General features: G+C 45.5%; 1 protein-coding gene across 1 annotated transcript in view; it reads right to left on the bottom strand.

Moving 5' to 3' along the window:
- Nucleotides 1-386: 386 nt before the first annotated feature.
- LOC122553279 overlaps nt 387-20,915 on the bottom strand; it is a 95,783-nt gene continuing 75,254 nt past the window's right edge. Inside the window, exons 11-15 of the mRNA XM_043696867.1 lie at nt 15,124-15,270; nt 13,143-13,321; nt 5,231-5,360; nt 4,867-5,048; nt 387-513 (exon numbers count right to left, since the gene is read on the bottom strand). Of these exons, the coding sequence (XP_043552802.1) occupies nt 387-513; nt 4,867-5,048; nt 5,231-5,360; nt 13,143-13,321; nt 15,124-15,270 (765 nt within the window). The remainder of the gene's footprint in view (nt 514-4,866; nt 5,049-5,230; nt 5,361-13,142; nt 13,322-15,123; nt 15,271-20,915) is intronic.

Raw genomic sequence — 20,915 nt, 5'->3', positions numbered from 1 at the left:
GAGATCATAACATTTTCCTCTGTACAACGACATTATAAACTGGGTGGATGTTTTCATTATCTGTGAGCTCTGGTGTAAGTGATTTCTCTCTGTTTTGGGTAAGTCTCCTTACATTCCTTATTTCTTACGTAGCTTAACAAAGCCGAGGAATTTCCTGATTTAAAGGAAGGTCAGGAGTGAATGAATCTCAGCTGGATTTCAATCTGTGATGTGGCACAGTCGTTTAGTCAGCAATTAGCTATCCTATGAATTACAATGTGTTTCACCACAATGCTCTATCAGTCCACACTGCACAGTGAAGCAGTCTTGACAATGATCTGTAGCAGTACAATGGTTTGTTGTAATCACAAGAGATGCATTGTTCCAGCAGACATTGTTTGTGTATTTTAAGGTTCTGGGGCAGAGGGAGCAAGATCTCTCAGTACCAGAATTTCTGCACTTGGTGCTGTCAGTAATTCCATCAGCTCTTCCTCTGAAGCATCCAGTACACAGATCCCATTCACTTCCACAAGTCTGCAAGAAAGCAGGAAGCAAGCACATTAATTACTGGCAACACTGCTTTGGAATTACAGCTGCTGAGCACACTGTCATGATACATTTTGGAGTTCCAAACATCCACATGACAATTTCACTGGGTTAAGGACTTTTGGGTGGGATTATACAATGGCCATACACCCCCCTATAGGACCCAGCTTCCTGATGTTCACAATCAGGAAAGGTTTCTGGGCCCTCACGGGGAAAGCAGACCTTAAAGGAACTGCTCCTTGTTCCCTGGAGCGACACTGTTGTGCTTGAAACCATTGGGTCTGTGGTGATTGATGTAAGAAAGACTTGCACTTCTCACTACCTCAGAACGTCCAAAGCACTCTATAGGCAATTAAGTCCATCTGGATTGGCGAGACTGTTTGTAATGTGGGAAACGGGGCAGTCGAAGTCCAAGGGAAATTTGCATGCAGCTGGGTCACACAAACAGCAACATCCCAGACAAATTGATTTTCATGTTTGAGTCATGTTAGTTGAAGGATAAATTTTGGTCAGAGCATGATGGAAATCTCCCCTGCTTGTCTTAGAAATGACACCATGCAACCTCTTACATCCAGCTGAGAAGGCAGGCATGCTCTGGGTTTAATGTCTCATCTGTAAGGCACACTAATGCTGTACTCCTGAGTACACTCTGTTTTGCTGCTTTTCATTAATCCATTTTGTAGGATATGGGCGTCAGTAGTTGGGCCCAGCATTTATTGCCTGACCCTAGTTGCCCCTTGAGAAGGTGGGGGTGAGCTGCCGCCTTGAACCGCTGCAGCCCATGTGCTGTGGGTTGACCCACAATGCCCTTGGGGAGGGAATTCCAGGATTTTAACCCAGCAACAGTGAAGGAACGGCATATGTTTCCAAGTCAGGATGGTGAGTGGCTTGGAGGGGAACTTTAAGGTGGTGGTGTTCCCATGTATCTGCTGCCCTTGTCCTTCTGGGTGGAAGTGGTGGTGGGTTTGGAAGGTTTTGGGCAATGTCCTGGCTTTTTGAAATTACTTTTCAGGTTGGGTGCTTGGAGATGTCTCAGAACAGCATTCTAGTAGGTGGAAGACTGTATGAAAACTCAGCTGTATTGAGAAAAGGTCAGATAAATTATAGTAATGTAGAAACATGTGGAAGTGCAGATGTTGCGCTGCTCTATTTTTTTTGCTGTTCTTGAAATTTCATAAGCCTACTTTTCTGCAGTTGGTAAAGGCACATGATCAAGAGGCATTGAGCTCAGTGAAAGTTCCATGTTGCCATGACGAGGCGGGGGTCTTGTTGTTTAACATTCAAACAATCTGATAGGCTGCTGTTAGGGATTATCTGGGATCATATTGATAAGAAGTGAAGCTGCTTTTATTCAAGAAGTGAAATACAAGAACAGAAATGTTTTGCCGAGGCTGTATAACACTCTGGTCAGACCGCATTTGGAATATTGTGAGCAGTTTTGGGCCCTATACCTAAGTAAGGATGTGCTGGTGTTGATGGAGAGGTTTACAAGAACGATTCCAGGGATGAAGGGCTTGTCATATGAGGAGCGGTTGAGGACGCTGGCGTTTAGGATGAAGGGAATCTGATTGAAACATGCAGAACACTGAGAGGCCTGGAGAGAGTGGAGGTGGAGGAGATATTTCCTCTTATGGGGAGGGCACAGCCTCAAGAGTGAAGGGACAGCCCTGAGATCAGGAATATCTTCAGCCAGGGGGTGGTGAATCTACAGAACCTATTGTAGCAGAGGGCTGTGGAGCCCAAATCATTGAACAAAGAAAAGTACAGCACAGGAACAGGCCCTTCAGCCCTGCAAGCCTGCACTGATCCAGATCCTCTATCTAAACCTGTCAACTATTTCCTAATGGTCTGTATCCCTCTGCTCCATGGCCGTTCACGTATCTGTCTAGATACATCTTAAATGTCACTATCGTGCCTGCCTCTACCACCTCCGCTGGCAACATGTTCCAGGAACTCACCACCCTCTGCATAAAGAACTTTCCACACATATCTCCCCAAAACCTTTCCCCACTCACCTTGACCTTGTGATCCCGAGTAATTGAGTCCCCCACTCTGGGGAAAAAGCTTCTTGCTATCCACCTTGTCTATACCTCTCATGATTTTGCAGACCTCAATCAGGTTCCCCCCTCAACCTCTGCCTTTCTAATGAAAATAATCCTAAACTATTCAACATCTCTTCATAGCTAGCACCTTCATACCAGACAACATCCTAGTGAACCTCCTCTGCACCCTCTCCAAAGCATCCACATCCTTTTAGGTAATGTGGTGACCAGAACTGTATTCAGTATTCCAATTAAGACAGAGATGGATAGGTTCTTGATTAGTAAGGGGATAAAGGATTATTCTTTTTAATGTTATAGTCTTATGAAAGAGCAGGGTTATAATTTCAGGTGAACCTTTTCCAAAAGCTAAACAGCAAATTGATGAATTCACTGTAAGCCAAAAAACTTTCTTCACAGCTAATATCTTCCTGACACAACATGAGTGGGGAATTTACATGATTACCTCATGAGGAAAAGTCAGAATGTTTTACGATAAATGAGTTTAAAGCTGAATGAGATAGTAGGTCCAAACCAGACATACCTTGGGCATATCCTGACCAAGCTTCAGAAGGACAGTGAGCTGCTCAGTAAGGTAGAGGTGCAGTGAGCATACTGGCAATGCCATTCAATTGCCTCTTGCCCCAATCCAATTAAGGTCGAGTGAACCTATTTTCTCCTTTGCATAACTTTTATTGGCACCTACTTAACATCTCTATATCTGCTTAACTACTATTAGTCTTTTAATCTGTTTGTCTTTTGCTCTGAGCACCCTCACCCTCTTCTGTCAACAGCATAAAAACCCCATATTCCAGCCATACAGCATGGAAAGAGACCTGTCGGTCCAACAGTCAAGAGAATGATGCTGGAAAAGCAGAGCAGGTCAGGCAGCATCCGAGGAGCAGGAGAATTGACGTTATGGGCAAAAGCCCTTCTTCAGAAATGAGGGTCAGGAGTCTCAAGTCTCCAACATTAGCAATAACTCGTCTTCATCGATAACAACAAAAAGCACTGGAGAAACTCAACAGGTCCAGCAACATTTATGGGGAGAGAAGCAGAGCACTTTAAATCTGATATGAATGTTCTTCAGAACGCAGGGTGTGGTTCATGTGTGGAATGAACTTCCTGAGGAATGTCAAAATGTTAACTCTGCTTCTCTCCCCATAAATGTTGCTGAACCTGTTGAGTTTCTCCAGTGCTTTCTGTTGTTATTGATGAAGACGGGTTACTGTTAATGTTGGAGACTTGAGCTTCTTTGAGCCAATGCAGATGTGATTTAACTTTTTTGTCAAACTCTCCTGATCACCTTGTCTATCAGACTCATCTATACCTCCCTTGACTCCATTCAGCCTAAACTGTTGATCAGTCCACTCCCTATTTGATTTTCCATTCAAGCCAACAACATTAATTTCCCCTCACATTTGAATCCTCCCTTTCCAAAATCCTACTCTCGAACACTTGGTTCTTGTAATGTTTCACTCAATCTCAAAGGCCCCTTTCCTTTCCAAAGTCTTTGGAAAACTAGGGAACAGCATTTTCCTTTTTCAGTTAGGAAGGTAACATCCCGGGGAGTGTTGCTGAACAAAGAGACCTTGGAGTGCAGGTTCATAGCTCCTTGAAAGTGGAGTCGCAGGTAGATAGGATGCTTTCCTTTATTGGTCAAAGTATTGAGTACAGGAGTTGGGAGGTCATGTAGTGGCTGTACAGGACATTGGTTAGGTCACTGTTGGAATATTGTGTGCAATTCTGGTCTCCTTCCTATGGGTGACCTTATAGAGATTTATAAATCATGAGGGGCATGGATAGAGTAAATAGACAAAGTCTTTTTCCTGGGGTCGGGGAGTCCAGAACTAGAGGGCATAGGTTTAGAGTGAGAGGGGAAAGATATAAAAGGGACCTAAGGGACAACATTTTCATGCAGAGGGTGGTGTGTGTATGGAATGAGCTGCCAGACCAAGTGGTGGAGGCTGGTACAATGACAGCATTTAAAAGGCATCTGGATGGGTTGATATGGGCCAAGTGCTGGCAAATGGGACTAGATTGGGTTAGGATATCTAGTTTGCTAGAACAAGTTGGACTGAAGGGTCTGTTTCCGCGCCATACAACTCTATGTAACTTCACAGCCTTCAGGACTTAACACTGGGCACCGATGGCAGGTCTTGCCAACGGTGCCTACATCCCCTGAAAGACAAATAGGAGCACATACTCATCTGTTGCTGATGCTCCCAACCATGAGTATTTCACCCCCAATGCTGCTACGCCACCTTGCGTTTCACTTTCTGAATGGCAGTTATACCTTTACCTGTCATTGGGTTGTAGATGTGAACTCTCTGCTGTCACAACCTGCAGCCCTTGGCCTACACACCATCTCACGGTGACTCCACAGTGACCAGGCCTTACTGTCAGCTGCACCCTCACCAGCAGTGCCATTGAATGGGGTACAATGAGCTGTGACAACGTCATCGACTGCAGCTTGCCGACTGCCTGCGAACATACACATGATACAAAGCATTCTTACTGTGTGTGAGGCTTTGGGGAAATGATACAAGAGCCTTTCAATTTACCATCAATCATAAAACACTTCGCAAGGAGATAATCTAGTTATATTCAAAGGCCTAATTTCTTCAGATCATTGTTACAGAAACAGTGAGGTATTCAGGGTATACCTTTGTTCTCAGGTACTCCTGAACGTTCTTCCATTTTGTCTGTTCCTGTGTTCGATAGAAGGTAAAGACTTTTTCCTTCAGAATCTGATAGTCTTGTTTCATTTGTTCAAGGAGCCCTTTGTCAAAGCAGCTACAGCACCCAGGCAAAGAGAGACAAAACATTCATTTAGTTCCAACTTACTGAGATCCTCCAACTGTGCTCAAATTTAAGCAAACTTAGTGGTTTCTTGTTTTATTTATTCACTTGAAATCGCTCTTGGTCAACATGGTGTTCATACTAACCCTTTCAATACCAGTCAGGCGTATATTTAAATGAAGTAGGATGTTTGTATTTGTTACAACATTGTGGCAATCAGATCAAACTCAGTTGGTGCATCAAAGTACGTCATGTTACGACTGTACAATACATTGATAAGGTCACACTTGGAGTACTGCGTACAATTCTGGTCACCCTGCTTTGGGAAGGATGTTATTAAACTGGAAAAGGGTGCAACAAAGTGTGATACTGAGACCGGAAGGTTTGATTTATTAGTGTCTTGGCATTTTCTCCCTGGAGCATCGAAACTGAGAGGTGACCTTATAGAAGTTTATAAAATCACGAGAGGCAGAGTAAAGGTGAGTAGCAAAGGTCTTTTCCCCGCGATTGGGGGGGGGTGTCCAAAACTAGAGGGCATAGGTTTAAGGGGAGAGGGGACAGATTTAAGAGAGACCTGAGGGACAACTTTTTCACTCAGTGTGGGGTGTGTACATGCAACAAGCTGCGAGAGGAAGTGGTAGAGACGGGTACACATACAACATTTAAAAGACATTTGAACAGCTTCATGGATAGGAAAGGTTTAGAGGGATTCGCTAAATGCAGACAAACGGGACTCTTTTCTGTGCTGTGTGACTCTAGAACCTGTCCATCACCTGTCCATCACGGCTGGATAGCATGCCTGAACACCTCTTCAATACATTTTCAACCCGTGTCTCTTACCAAACCTCAGTTAGATAGGCTCCTGGGGAAGGCAAAGCAGAAATTGCAGGGTCCAACTGTTCTGGAAAATTCCTCTTAGACTACCACCCCACACTCCCCCTCCTCCACCCCACCCCACTCCCCAAACCCCCTTCAGATGACCAAGGTCAGTCCAGGATTCAAATGAGCCAAGTCGTTTCTATAAAGGCATTTGGGTTAATGTACTCCAGCTAGGCCATTCTTTGTGCACGTACGGAGTTATTACTACCACAGAAAGAAAGACATTAATAGAATGAAACATTATCACTGAAATGCATCATGTCAGAGAAATTTTCAGTAATAATAATCCTTATTTCCTTTTGTCATTTCTGGATTCATTTGTTTGTCTATCAGAGTAACCAATTCATTATTTTTTTACTCACTCATGGGCTGTGAGCATTGCTGGCAAAGCCAGAAACTTGCCCAACCCTGATTGTCCTCAAGGAGGTGGTAGTGAGCTGTCATCTTGAGCTGCCATAGTCCATGGTTCTGGGTACATCTGCAGGGCTGTTAGGGAGGGAGTTCCAGAATTTGACCAAGACCAGGTTCAAGAACAGCTTCTTCCCTGCTGTTATTAGACTTCTGAATGGACCTCTCAAATCTAATGTTGATCTTGCTTTTTGTGCATCTTCTCTGCAGCTTAACATTGTAGGTATGGTCCACCTGTACTGCACGTGAAAACAGAATTTTTTACCATGCTTAGGTAAGGGCTCATGTCTGAAACGTTGACCCTCCTGCTCCTCGGATGCTGCCTGACTAGCTGTGCTTTTCCAGCACCGCACTCTTCGACTTAGGCACATGTGACAATAATAAATCGAAAAAAGTTAGCACATCTAAAAGCTGACCTCTGACATTCTGCTGTCTGGGAGTTCCAAACTCTACAGTCTGTGTACTAACCCACACACATTTATCCTTTCATTTATCACGCATCCTCACTGACCTACTGTAGCTCCTGATAATAATGTACTTTCATTTTCAGATTCTTACAACCCTCTCAAAAGGTAAAGACACTGAAGACTGGTAAAGGAGATGCGTTGGCGTAACTGGCCAGCCACTTTGAAGTATACAAGTCTATTTATTTCATTTTGGCTCTGAGATCTTTCCAAATCTAGCCTCTTGAGGATCCCAGATTCCCAACACCAACATCCCACTGACATGCAGCTGCCAGGGCCCAGAGTTCTAGAATTCCATCCTTAAACCTCTTCTCCTCTCTTTCCTCCTTTATATCCTTTACATCCTGAACGTACAAGCTTTAGAGCACTGCTCCTTCATCATTACTACCCTGATGAAGGAGCAGCGCTCTGAAAGCTAGTGCTTCCAAATAAACCTGTTGGACTATAGCCTGGTGTCATGTGATTTTTAACTTTGCCCACCCCAGTCCAACACCAGCACCTCCATATTGTTATATTGTAGTCAAGCTCTGTTTGATGAGATTCTTGCAAAATGTCGTGGGATATTTTAAAGACTCCACCCAAATGCCATTATTGATACAGTACTGCAATCTTTGAGGTTCCTGTGCAAAACTTGTCCTTCACTTTTCTTATTGAAGTGATTGAGTTGTTTTCACTATGAGCAAAACGGATTTTTTTTTAGACTCCCTCCAGTGTGGAAACAGGCCCTTCGGCCCAAACAGTCCACACCCACCCTCCGCAGAGTAACCCACCCAGACCCATTTCCCTCTGACTAGTGCAACCTAGCAGTATGGGCAATTTAGCACAGCCAATTCACCTGACCTGCACATCTTTGGACTGTGGGAGGAAACCGGAGCACCTGGAGGAAACCCGCACAGACACAGGGAGAATGAGCAAACTCCACACAGACTGAGTCTGGAATCGAACCGGGGACACTGGTGCTGTGAGGCTGCAGTGCTAACCACTGTGCCACCACGTGCCGACAGTTTCATCGTAACCATCTTATTTGAATTAATATGTCCAGCTTGCTCAATCCCTTCACAAGGCGGATGAGGATAGCTGCCTCATTTTATTGATTCAGGATCACATCCTTCCTGTGGGCTGAATGGCCTACTACTTTCCAATGTGCATTCATGGAACCTGAGATTTAATCTTGAAACATTGGAATTCAGTGCATCAATGGACAATATATATCATAATTCCATTGCACAGTCGATGACAAATTATAGCATGAATTTATTGACTCTAATACTTAGGATTTACCCTTACATTTTCACATAGACCATCAGACCTTAAGGTATAGGAGCAGAATTAGGCCATTCAGTCCATCGAGTCTGTTCAGCCAATCGATCATGGCTGAAATGTTTCTCAGCCCCCACCCTGTTCTCCTGCTTTCTCCCATTGACCCTTGACCCCCTTACCAACCAAGAACCTGTCTACCTCTGTCTTGAAAAAAGTGATTTAAAATTAAATTCAAAATTGTTGAATAATGCGATCATATAGAATAGCAGAGGCCTTTCAGCTTGTCATGTCTGTACTACCGAAGGTACACCACTATTTCAACATGTCCCACTTTCCCACTTTAGCCCCACATCCTGGAACGTTATGACATTTCAAGTGGCTCATCCAATTACCTTTTAAAGGTTGTGAAGTTCCCTGCCTCATCTCCCCACCCAGGCAGCGCATTCCAGACCCTCACCACCCTCTGGGTGAAAAGATCTTCCCTCTAATCACCTCTAAACCTCCTGCCTTCCATTTTATGCCCCCCTTATTACTGACCCTTCATATGAGAGGAACAGCTGCTTCCTATCCACCCTGTCCATGCCCCTCCCCCATCAATTTAAACACCTCCATCAGGACTCCCCACACAACCTTCTCTGTTCAAAGAAAACAACCTGACCTTATCCATTCTCTCCTCATCACTGAAACGCTCCATCCCAGGCAATATCCCCTCCACACCCCCTCCAGTGCAATCACACGCTTCCAATAGTGTAGGGACCAGAACTGCACATAGTACTCCATATGTGGCTGAAGAAAAGTTCTGTACAGTTTCAACAGGATTTCCCTGCACTCATAATCTATGCCATGACTGATAATGATCATCGGTTCGTTATAGAAGAAGCGATTGCCGAAATTTTCCAAACTAGAAGTCTCGCTCTATCACATCATTGCTGCACAGATACATGAGTGTACAAATGAACAAAATGTTCAGGCTGTACACCAGATGGCTCTGCTCAACAGTTCTACAGTGAGGTAAATTGTTCAGTGATCTGCCAGAGACCAGTCACCTCACGACAGATCATTCCTATTTTCACATCTGTGAACAGCAGCAGCAGGGTGACCCCGGCACTGACGGGATTGTCCTCTGTGCAGAGATGGAGACATGTATCAGTCCTGAGGAAGGGTCACTGGACTCGAATCATTCACTCTGATTTCTCTTCATAGATGCTGCCAGCAACCTTTGTTGTAGCTGTTGTTTGAGACAAGATCTGTGCCCTCCAGAGTTTGCAGGAATCAGAGAATTATAAAATTCCTACAGGGCAGTAAGAGGCCATTCAGTCCATCTAGTCTGCACCAACCCTCCAGACCTCATCCCTCTCAGACTCACCCTGTATTTTCCATGGCTAACCCACCTAGCCTTCATATCTCTGGGCAATTTCCCATGGCCAATTCACCTGACCTGCACATCTTTGGATAGTGGGAGGAAACCCACGCAGACACAGGGAGAATGTGCATGCTCCACACAGACTGTCACCCAGGGTGGGATCGAACCCAGGTCCCTGGTGCTGTGAGGCAGCAGTGCTAACCACTGAGCCACCGGGCCACCCGTAATGGTAAGGAGCTCCAAATGAAGATCAGGTTGTGCTGCTGAAGACAGGATTCACTCCTCTTTAAAACCCCTCTCCAACAACCAATCAAAAAAGTCATGACTGACTTAATTTTAACCTCAACTTTACATCCCTGGATAATCTTTCATCCCCTTTGGAATCATGAATCTATCTGTCTCTGCCTTAAAAATATTTAAAGACTCTACATTCACTGCCTTTTGAACACAGAACAATACAGAACAGGGACAGGTCATTTGGCCACCATAACTGAGAAAGGGAATTCCAAAGACTGAGAAAGAATAATGTTTTCTTATCTCTGTCTTAAAAAAGAGGGTTCCCCTTATCTTTAAACTATGGCCCCTGTTCTAGATTCTTCTGCAAGAGAAAACATCCTTTTCACATTCATCCAGTCAAGTGTTCCCAGGATTTGACATGCCTTTGGAAAGTCAACATTATATCTACTATGATCACTGTTCCAGACCACATCTCACTGTCTGGAACAAAACAATCGCTTCTGTTTCTCTTGTCCATCTCCTTCGTAAGGGAGCATCCATTTAAGACAGAGATGAGGAGGAACTCCCTCTCTCAGAGGGGAGTGAATTCTTTACCACAGAGGGCTGTTGAGATTGGATCACTGAGTATATTCAAGGCTGAGACGGAGAGACCGATTTGTAATCAGTAAGAGAATGAAGTGTTCTGGGGGAAAAGCAGGAAATTGGAGTTGAGCGTTATCAGACCAGCCACCATCTCGATGGGCTGAATGGCCTGGTTCTGCTCCTATGCCTTATGGTCTTAAATTTTTGTTGCCTAGTTACCAATCCCTCTGCCACTCGAGGGAGACACTGAATAGGCTGGTATTGTTTTCCCTGGAGTGTTGGCGGCTGAGGGGTGACCTTACAGAGGTTTATAAAATCATGAGGAACATGGATAGGATAAACAGACAAAGTCTTTTCCCTGGGGTGGGGGAATCTAAAACTAGACAGCATAGGTTTAAAGTGAGAGGGGCAAGATTTAAAAGGGACCTAAGGGGCAACCTATTCACGCAGAGGGTGGTGCGTGTATGAAATGAGAGGAAGTGGTGGAGGGTGGTACAACTACATCATTTACAAGGCATCTGGATGGGTATATGAATAGAAAGGGTTGAGAGCAATAGGGACCAAATGCTGGCAAATGGGATGAAATTAATGTAGGATATCTGGTTGGCATGGACTGGTTGAACCGAAGGGTCTGTTTCCGTGCTGTACATCTCTCTGACTCTAATAAAGACATTAATAATGTTGAGTACCTCTACCAAATCTCCTCAAATCTTCTGTGCTGTGAGGAAGACAACCATATGGCCATCAGAATTATGATCAGGAGGAGGCCATTCAGCCCTTGAGTTTGCTCAACCATTCAATAGGATCATGGCTGATCCAACATTCTCTGTCTCTATAACCTTACCTCAGCCTCCGTGGCAAGGAGTTCCAAAGACTCTCAACCCTCCGAGAGAAGGAATTCCTGCCCATCTCAGTCTGAAATTGGTGCCCCTTTATTCTGAGACTATACCCTCTGGTCCTGGACTCTCCCATGAGGGGGAAACATCCTCTCAGCATTGACCCTGTCAACCCCCTGGACAATCTTCTCCATGCAGTTTCTCAGCCCCCTTCACCATCCGAGTCAATCTCGTTCACTAACCCCCTGAGTGCAGCGTTCACAACGCCTTCAGTTGGAGCCAAACCAACCACCTTTCCAGACCCGCCATCAATTTAAGATTGTAAACAAAAAAAAACAAGAATTGCAGGAAAAGCTGAGCAGGTCTGTGGAGAGAAATCAGAGTTAACGGTTCAGGTCTAGTGACCCCTCTTCAGAATTGATGGTAGCCAGGAAAATGTCGGCTTATATGCAGAAGACAGGGTGAGGAGAGAGGGGTAAGGAGTAAGTGATGGGAGGGGATGAAGCCCAGAGAGAGAGAAGAACAGTTGGACAGTCAAAGGAGTGGGTACCGATCAGACTGGGAGAATCAATATAGACAAACCGAAGATTGGAAGCACCCAGAAAGCCAAGCAACATCAGGGAAGTGGAGAAATCTATGTTTCGGATCAAGACCTTTCATCAGGATGGGGGAGGAGGAAGAGAGCTCAAGAAATAATTTGCGCAAACTGTGGACTCAGTTACAAATCACACCACACCAGGTTATAGTCCAACAGGTTTGTTTGGAAGCACTAGCTTTCAGAGCGCTGCTCCTTCATCAGGCAGCTGTGGAGCAGGATCATAAGACACAGAATTTTGCTATAAATCTTTTCTATAAATTCTGTGTCTTATGACATAGCTACCTGATGAAGGAGCAGCACTCTGAAAGCTAGTGTTTCCAAATAAACCTGTTGGACTATAACCTGGTGGTGGGTGATTTTTAACTTTGTCCACCCCAGTCCAACACCAGCATCTCCAAATCAGAAATAAATATAGAGAGTGGAGTTGGGCTGGGGGAAAGGTAGTTGGGATAGCAATAGGTGGAGGGTTATCGTGATAGTCAGTGGGAAATGTGGAGCGGAGAGGTGGGAAGGAAGACGGACAGGTCAAGGAGGTGGAGAGGAGATGATGAGATTGGTGGTGGGGAGATAGTGAACCTCGTGAGGCAGGAGGTGCAATGGAAGGGAGGAGATGGGGCTGGGAAGGGAGCCGGAGAATGGGTGGGAAGGTTATTTGAAATTGGAGAACTCAGTGTCGAGTCCTCTGGGCTATAGGCTGCCCAGGCGGAAGATGAGGTGTTGTTCTTCCAATATGTGGTCTGATGCACTATGGCAATGGTGGAAACTGAGGTTGGACTTGTCAGAAAAGGGAATCGAAATGGGCGGATGTCCGGGAGATCAGGCTGACCAGTTAGGGCCTTGCAACGATGCTCAGCAAAATGGTTACCTACTCCATGCTGGGTCTCACCAATGTAGAGAAGACCACAGCAGGAGCACTGGATGAATTAATGAATAGCTCTTAACGAGGATTGTTAGTGGCTAATAATGGGTGCTTTGTAAAGACAGACAATGAGATAACAAGGCCTGGGGTGCGGGGGCTAGTGTAAGGACATGGGAGAAGCTCCAGCCCTGGAATTGATGAACTTGATATTGAGTCCAGAAGGCTATAGAGTTCCTTTCGCGGTAATTTAAGATGGTAATCTGGGCTGTGCCATTCAGTAAGGCCTGTACCTCTCGTTCGCCAGCTCTTTCTGTGCCAGGGTTAGTCGCTGGATGAACATTTCCTTCTTGTTCAGTTCAGCATCAGCACGACATGAGCCCTCCTGTGGATTTGTGGGACAGACAGACTCTGTGAGAAGGTAGACTGCCTCTCGATGCAGGGTGCGGGAACACTGCAGCAGCTGGAGGGTCTGGAGAGCAAGAAAGCTTTGTGAACTCCCTGAGGAATATTTCAATGTTTGCAAATGCATTCACGAGATTGGGTGTCGCTGGCTGGGCCCTGCATTTGTTGCTGTCCCTAATTGCCCCTAAGGAGGTGGTAATGAGCTACCTCTGTGAATCAATGCAGAGACACCCACAATGCTATTAAGGAGGGAGTTTCAGGAACTTGACAGCGAAGGAGCAGTGAGAAACGTCCAAGTCAGGATGGAGGGCAACTTGCAGGGGCTTCCCATGTGTCTGCTGCCCTTGTCAATCTAGGATGTAGAGGTCATGGGTTTGGAAGGTGCTGTTGGAGGAGCCTTGGTGAATCGCTGCAGTGTATCTTGTAGATGGCACACACACGGCTGCTTCTGTGCAACCACGGTAGAGGGAGGTGATGTGGAAAGAGGTGGAAATTTAAGACAGAGATGAGGGTGAATGTCATCTCTCAGAGGATATTGAATCTGTCGAATTCCTTACCGCAGAGAGCTGTGTTGGCCGGGCCATAAGCTATATTCAAGGCTGAGAGAGAAAGCTTTCTAATCAGAAAGTGAATCAAGGGTTGTAGGAAAGGTCAAGAAAACGGAGCCGAGGATTTTCAGATCACACAGAGTGGCGGAGCAGACTCGATGGGCTGAATGGCCTTAATTCTGCTCCTATGTTTTAATGGATGGGGTGTCCAATGAGCAGACTGTTCTGTTCTGGATGGAGTCAAGCCTCTTGCATATGTCTGGTCATGTTAATACCTGTTACCTCACTTGAGTAATTAGGCACGTCACCAATGTCTGATTCAGAGGCAAGTGTCAATATCTGAATCCCTTTGAAGTTATGAGAAAATATGTCTTTTACTTTAAGTCCCAGTGATGAGATATTCCTGACCTCCAAACATTCTCACTGAAGTACGGAGGACCTGGAATCCCAACACCTCCAGTTATTTGCACTGGGCAATGTGCTCAGACTAATGACGGCTGTTAATCAAGTCTGGGAATTCCGCAGTAGATCTGATGGGAATGTTTTATGAAGTCGGAGGTGGAAAAGCAACACACATGGTTGATACCTCGCAATGGAAAATGGTCAGCATCTGGTTGACAATTCCCCTTCAAGTTTTCTTTTCACTCACCCCTTCAACACACACACACACACAGCCAGACACACACACTCTCTCACACGCACACACATACAAACACACACACGTACACAGACACTGATACTCTCCGACACACATGCACACTCTCTCAAACACAGACACACGTACCCTCTGACACACACACACACTCTCACACGCACAGAAACACATACCCTCTGACACACATACAAACACACTGTCTCTCTTCACATACACATGCATTCTCTCACACAGACACACGTACCCTCTGACACACACACTCTCTCACACGCACAGACACACATACTCTCTGACACACATACAAATGCATTCTCTCTCTTCACACACGCACACGCATTCTCTCACACAGACACATGTACCCTCTGACACACACACTTACAAACACACACACTCACACACACAGACACACATACCCTCTGACACATGCACTTACAAACATACACACACTCACACGTGCTCTCACCGGCATACCCTCTGACACACACAAACATACAAAAACACACACATACTCTCACGCAAGTGCACACTCTCTCACACACACAGACACACATACTCTCTGACACACACACTTATACTTGAATGATGAATTCAATCAAAATGACAGCAACATTTGAAAATGAGGAGTTTGCTGCAGCCAGGGTTCATTAATGTAACAAGAACCATTACCTGCTGATGACTCGCTTTGATGCTTTTTATGAGCTGCTTCAATTTGCTTATCTCGTCTTCTTGAGCTCTCAACTCCATCTGACGGATCCGAGCTCCAGGCGTCGGAATGCTGAGAGGCGAAACTGAAGCAAAGCCAGACTCTGGCACCTAGACAGACGGGGAAGAGTCATTTCTCAAATTGGATTGTTCTGGTCAAAAGGATCTTTCTAAATAAAAATTGCACAAAACTCAGACTAATGGATTTAGTTGGCAATCCACAGCCTCACTCGATACTGGAATTTCACAAGTGAAGATTTAATTTTTTATAATTCGTGCTGTCTGGCTGTTGTATAAGAAGTAGTTGTACACTCATAGAATTAAAGAGTTATTCATCACAGAAGAGAACATTCAGCCTTTTATGCAATGTTGGCTTTTTGAAAGTGTTACCCAATTAGTCCGACTTCCCCATTCCTTCCCCTGTCAAACATGAAAACAATGCACCACGATGCAGGGCAGTGAATGGAGTTTCGATCAAGTCAGCTGCTTACTCCTGGATGGTGTCGAGTTGCCTGAGTGTTGTTGGAGCTGCCCCCAGCCAGGGTAAGTGGGGAGTGTTCCATCACACAGTCCTGACTTGTGCCTTGGAGATGGTGGGACAGGCTTTGGGGAGTCAGGAGGTGAGTTACTCACTTCCCAGTCACAGACCTGCTCTTGTAGTCACAGTATTTACTTGGCTGGTCCAGTGTGTTTCTGGGCAATGATAACCCCCAACGATATCACTCATGGGAAATTCAGTCATGGTAATGTCATTGAATGTCAAGGCAAGATGGTTAGATTCTCTCTAGTTGGTGATGATCATTACTTAGCACTTGTGTAGCATGAAGATTAATTAGTTGGTTTGCCATTGTGTTTCAAATGGATCACTGAGATCATCAACTAAGAGGTAAGTTAATTTTTAAACTTTGACATAGAGATTTTGTTTCAGGCAGTTAGTTCCTGAATGGGTTAATTGATCTCATGCGATAAGCTCTGTCCATCAGGATGCAAAAGATTTGATTTGATTTAATATGATTCGAGTTGTTGTTGTCTTGTGTGCCGAGGTACAATGAAAAGTGTTGTTTTACATGCTTTACAGGCAGATCGCACTATCCAGGTGCATCAGGGTAACAGAACAGAGTGCAGGGTACAGTTTTACAGCTGCTGGGAAGGTGCAGCGAGAGATCAACATCAACATTAAAGTGGTCCATTTCAAGCCTGCTAACAGCGGGGAAGAAGCTGTCTTTGAATCTGTTCATACGTGTATTCAAACATTTGTATCTCCTGCCTGATGGAAGAGGGTGGAAGAGAGTATAACTGGGGTGGGAGGGGTCTTTGATGATGTTGGCTGCCTTCCTGAGGCAGTGGGAAGTGTAGGCGGAGTCAATGGATGGAAGGTTGGTGATGGACTGGGCTGTGTTCGTGACTCTCTGTAGTTTCTTGTGGTGTTGCGAAGATCAGTTGCTGTATCACACTGTGATACATCCAGATGGGATGCTCTCTATGGTGCATCTATCAAAATTTGTAAGACTGATACTGAGAGGAGTTAAATGGGTTCCACATTTGTTACAAAGTCAGTGTGAGAGTATTTGAGTTGCTGTGACACTGAGTCTGATGTCTCTATGGACACCATCGTGTATCTTGTTTATATAATAGCCATTACATACAAAGCAGTGAATGTTTACCATGTATGGAGATTGAGCCTCACTTGCTGAAGACTGTGTATGGTAATTCCTCCCCACTTGGTATCAGTAAGTTAGGCAGTGGCCAAGCAACCAGCGGGATTGGTGACAATTAATCTACTCAAAGCATCTCAACATGACCGTAGCACAGAAAAGGAGGAACTGGAGAAAGTAACAAACCTGGAAAGTCATCATTGTAGTTCATCTTTCTCATTAGGGTGGTTAGCACTGCTGCCTCACAGTGCCAAGGACCTGGGTTCGATTCCACCCTCAGAGCACCCAGAGGAAACCAGCACAGACACAGGGAGAATGTGCAAACTCCACACAGACTGTCGCTCAAGGCTGGAGTCGAACCTGGGTCCCTAGTGCTATGAGGCAGCTGTGCTAACCACTGAGCCACCGTGCCACCCCCAAAGCAGAGCATAAAGACCAGCATGGGCCTGTAATGTGGAATTGGTGTAACTTGCCTAAATCCGGGGAGATTGTTTCTCCCAGCTCTCCTGCTAGCCCACTCTGTTTGGCCTCCCCATTCTCCCTTTGTCTGTCCCAGGATCTAACTGGAGAGTCACCTGGCAAATCCAAATGCAGAAAGTGCTGGAGAAACTCAGCAGGTCATTGGAGATAGAAACAGAGTTATTGTTTTGGTTCCAGTGACCCTTCTTCAGAACTGCTTGTAACTGCGAAAAAAATTGGAATATACACTGGAGATGGGATGGGGGCAGGGGGTAGGTGTAAATGATGGGTGGGGATGAGCCCAGAAAGACAAAAAAACACTTGGGCAGAGGAGTGGATGAAGACCAGCCTGGGAGAATGAACACCCCCTAATAGGGACCCACTAATAATGGCTGCCAATGGGTAGTATGTGATAGCAGCTCAGGCCTGGTGTGTGGGGGATGGGGTAAGGACATGGGAGAAAGTGCTCAGGCCTTAAAGTTATTGAACTCAATATTGAGTCCTGAAAGTGGCAGGGACCCCAAACGGAAAACGAGGTGCTGTTCTTCCAGCTTGCACTGAGCTTTGCTGGAGCACTGCAGCAAGCCCGAGACAGAGATGTTGGCCAGGAAACAGGGTGGGGTGTTGAAATGGCAGGTGACCTGGGTCACTTTTGTGGATAGTACATTGGCGTTCTACAGAGCGGTCACCCAGTCTGCCCAGTGTGGAGAGACCAGTGCAGATGCGCAGCACAACCTGAATCTCAGAATCAAGGCAGCTGCCTCTGGATGTCTGAGTGCTGCCTGCAGATCGGTACCAGTGCAATGATAGGGCCTGAGGTTTAGGCCTTAGGCCTCAGTGTTCGCTCGTAGCACACTGTCGTAGTGCAGGCTCCAAAACAGGCCTAGGCCGAAGTGAAGCCTATTCTGCACCATGTCATACCAGCTCAGCAAACAGCCTCAATAAAATAAAAGCATAACTCAGTCAGAAAGATCCTTTTAAACCACGGTTGTTGAAGTAAAGACATAATTTCTTCTAATTTGTTGTTCAAATTCCCAGCTTTCTATTTAAAGATGTTGAAAGAGAGAAAATCAGAATGGTCTTGGATGCTTTCAAGCCAAGTCCAGTTTTCAAAGGGTTAAGAGCCAAAATACCAAAGTGTGTGATCCTTTCCTTGACCTTTCACGAGGAGTGAAGCCAAAGGCCGAAGGCTTAGCTCCCTCCACACTGAGACCACCCTGACAGGAGAATTCCAATTCCCCCCAGCCCCCACATCCCCCCCCACCCCCCACCAACTCCCAACCACAAGCTAAGATTCGGAATGAATTTTTTTTAAAAAGCTTTGCACCTTCAATTTTAACAGCAGCCGATTGTTAAAAAGGACATTGGAAAGTATTCGATTTGCTTTTGAGGTTCCAGGTTTGCAGACCACACAGTGGCGGGTGGGAGGGGGGAGCTGTGAGGTGAACGCAGAGGTGCTTTAGTGTGACTTGGTCAACTCGAGTGAGTGGTCGTATAGTGTGGATAAATGTAGGGTTGTTCACTTTGGTAGCAAACAACAGGAATACAGGCTATTACATGAATGGGAATAGATTGGGAATGGGGGAGGTGCAACAAGACCTGGCTTCCCTTGTACTGCAGTCACTGAAAGTGCAGGGGCAGCAGGCGGTGAAGAAGGTAAATGGGGAAATGTTGACCTTCATAGCAAGAGGATTCGAGTACAGGAGCAGGGCTGTCTTACTGCAATTGTACAAGGTCTCAGTGAGACCATATCCAGAGCTCGTTATCTGAGGAAAGATGGAGGGAGTGCAGTGCAGGTTTCCCAGACTGATTCCTGCAGATGGTGGGACTGATTTATGAAACGAGACTGGATCGGTTAGGATTATATTCACTGGGGTTTTGAAGAATGAGGGGAGGACCTCATAGAAACCTATAAACATCTAAAAGGACTAGACTGAGGTAGCAATGCACTGCCAAGCTGGGAGAGGGTAAAAGAATATTGCTGGAGGTTGTTATTGGCACGATGACCAACCTTCCTGGATATTATGGAACTGCCTACCATTAGGCAGCTGTGCCATCTCCTGGATCATTTGTTGCTGGGGATGGTCTCTGTCTCGTATGTTTTAATGAAAACATTTTGTTACATTTTCCTCTGGGAGCATCCAATGGGAACCCATGCGCACATGGGGAGAATGTGCAAACTCCACACAGACAGTCGCCCGAGGTCGGAATCAAACCTGGGTCCCTGGTGCTGTGAGGCAGCACTGAGCCACTGTGCCACCTCAAGCTTTCAAAGGATTGGGTTGGTGGGGTGGGGGGGGTTGGGGAGGAAATTCAAATTCAGAGCTTCTGGTCCACTACCACATTCCATCCTCACTAAAAGGAGTGAAGCCTAACTCTTGTTTCAGACACATTCCTGATGAAGGGCTTATGCCCGAAACGTTGACTCTCCTGCTCCTCGGATGCTGCCTGACCTGCTGGGCTTTTCCAGCACCGCGCTTTTCAACGATGGCTCTCCAGCATCTGCAGTCGTCACTTTCTCCTTGTCAGAGACTGTGTCTGTATGTGGCACGTGTGTGTGTGTGTGTGTGTGAGAGAGAGAGGGACTGTGACAGTATGTGAGGGTTAAACATTGGTACAGAAACACTGCATGTAAGTGACTCGCTGGAACCAAACCATCTGCAGAGCCCTGGAGAGGTCTGTCAATCTTGAAGGAGTGTTTACTCATTCAGTAACCTTGCACAGGATCAATAGTATCATTTCCTCTCACAACAAACACACCAGTTTGCATTACCCTATCCCTTTTTCTCTTTGATACTATTGAAGGGAGTGATGTCTGGGCTTTAATATTTATTTTTCTTCTGAAGCTACTCTTCTGCATTCACACAGCCCACACACTAATTCCCCGATTTGTAACCAGCAGCATTTGATATCCCCTGCGTGATTGCAAAAACATTTTGCTAACAGCTGCAGGAGTGGCCCTAGTATTCCTGCATCTTCAAAAGGTACATGGAGAAATAAACTAAATTAAAGGAATGTTATAACCTAATGAGATATAGCAGCCTGTAAGAGGGTGTGTGTCCTTGTGTGTTTCTGTTTATGAATGTGTTGTTGCATGGGTACATCTGTGTGTGTGCTTGCATCTGTGTGTGTGTACCCCTGAGTGTGTTTCTGATTGCTTGTGTGTATTTTTCTGTTTGTGTATGTGTATGTCCCCATCTGTGTGTGTGTTTCTGTTTGTGTGTTTCTGTTCTGTGTCCCATGTTTGTGTCTGTGTTTTTGTTTGTGTATTTGTGTGTCCCCATGTGTGTGATTCTGATTGCGTATGTGTGTGTGTCTATGTTTGTATCTGTGTGTTTATGTTTGTGTATATGTGTGTGTCTCTATGTTTATATCGGTGTGGGATTCTGTTTATGTATATAAGACCATAAGACATAGGAGAGGAAATAAGGCCATTCGGCCCATCGAGTCCACTCCGCCATTCAATCATGGCTGATGGGCATTTCAACTCCATTTACCCGCATTCTCCCTGTAGCCCTTAATTCCTTGTGACATCAAGAATTTATCAATCTCTGCCTTGAAGACATTTAGCGTCCTGGCCTCCACTGCACTCTGTGGCAATGAATTCCACAGGCCCACCACTCTCTGGCTGAAGAAATGTCT

This window comes from Chiloscyllium plagiosum, chromosome 9 (genome assembly GCF_004010195.1).
Source record: "Chiloscyllium plagiosum isolate BGI_BamShark_2017 chromosome 9, ASM401019v2, whole genome shotgun sequence".
NCBI classification, from domain to species: Eukaryota; Metazoa; Chordata; class Chondrichthyes; order Orectolobiformes; family Hemiscylliidae; genus Chiloscyllium; species Chiloscyllium plagiosum.
The sequence above is the reverse complement of the archived record's forward strand: the minus strand, read 5'-3'. Positions and strand labels throughout refer to the sequence as shown.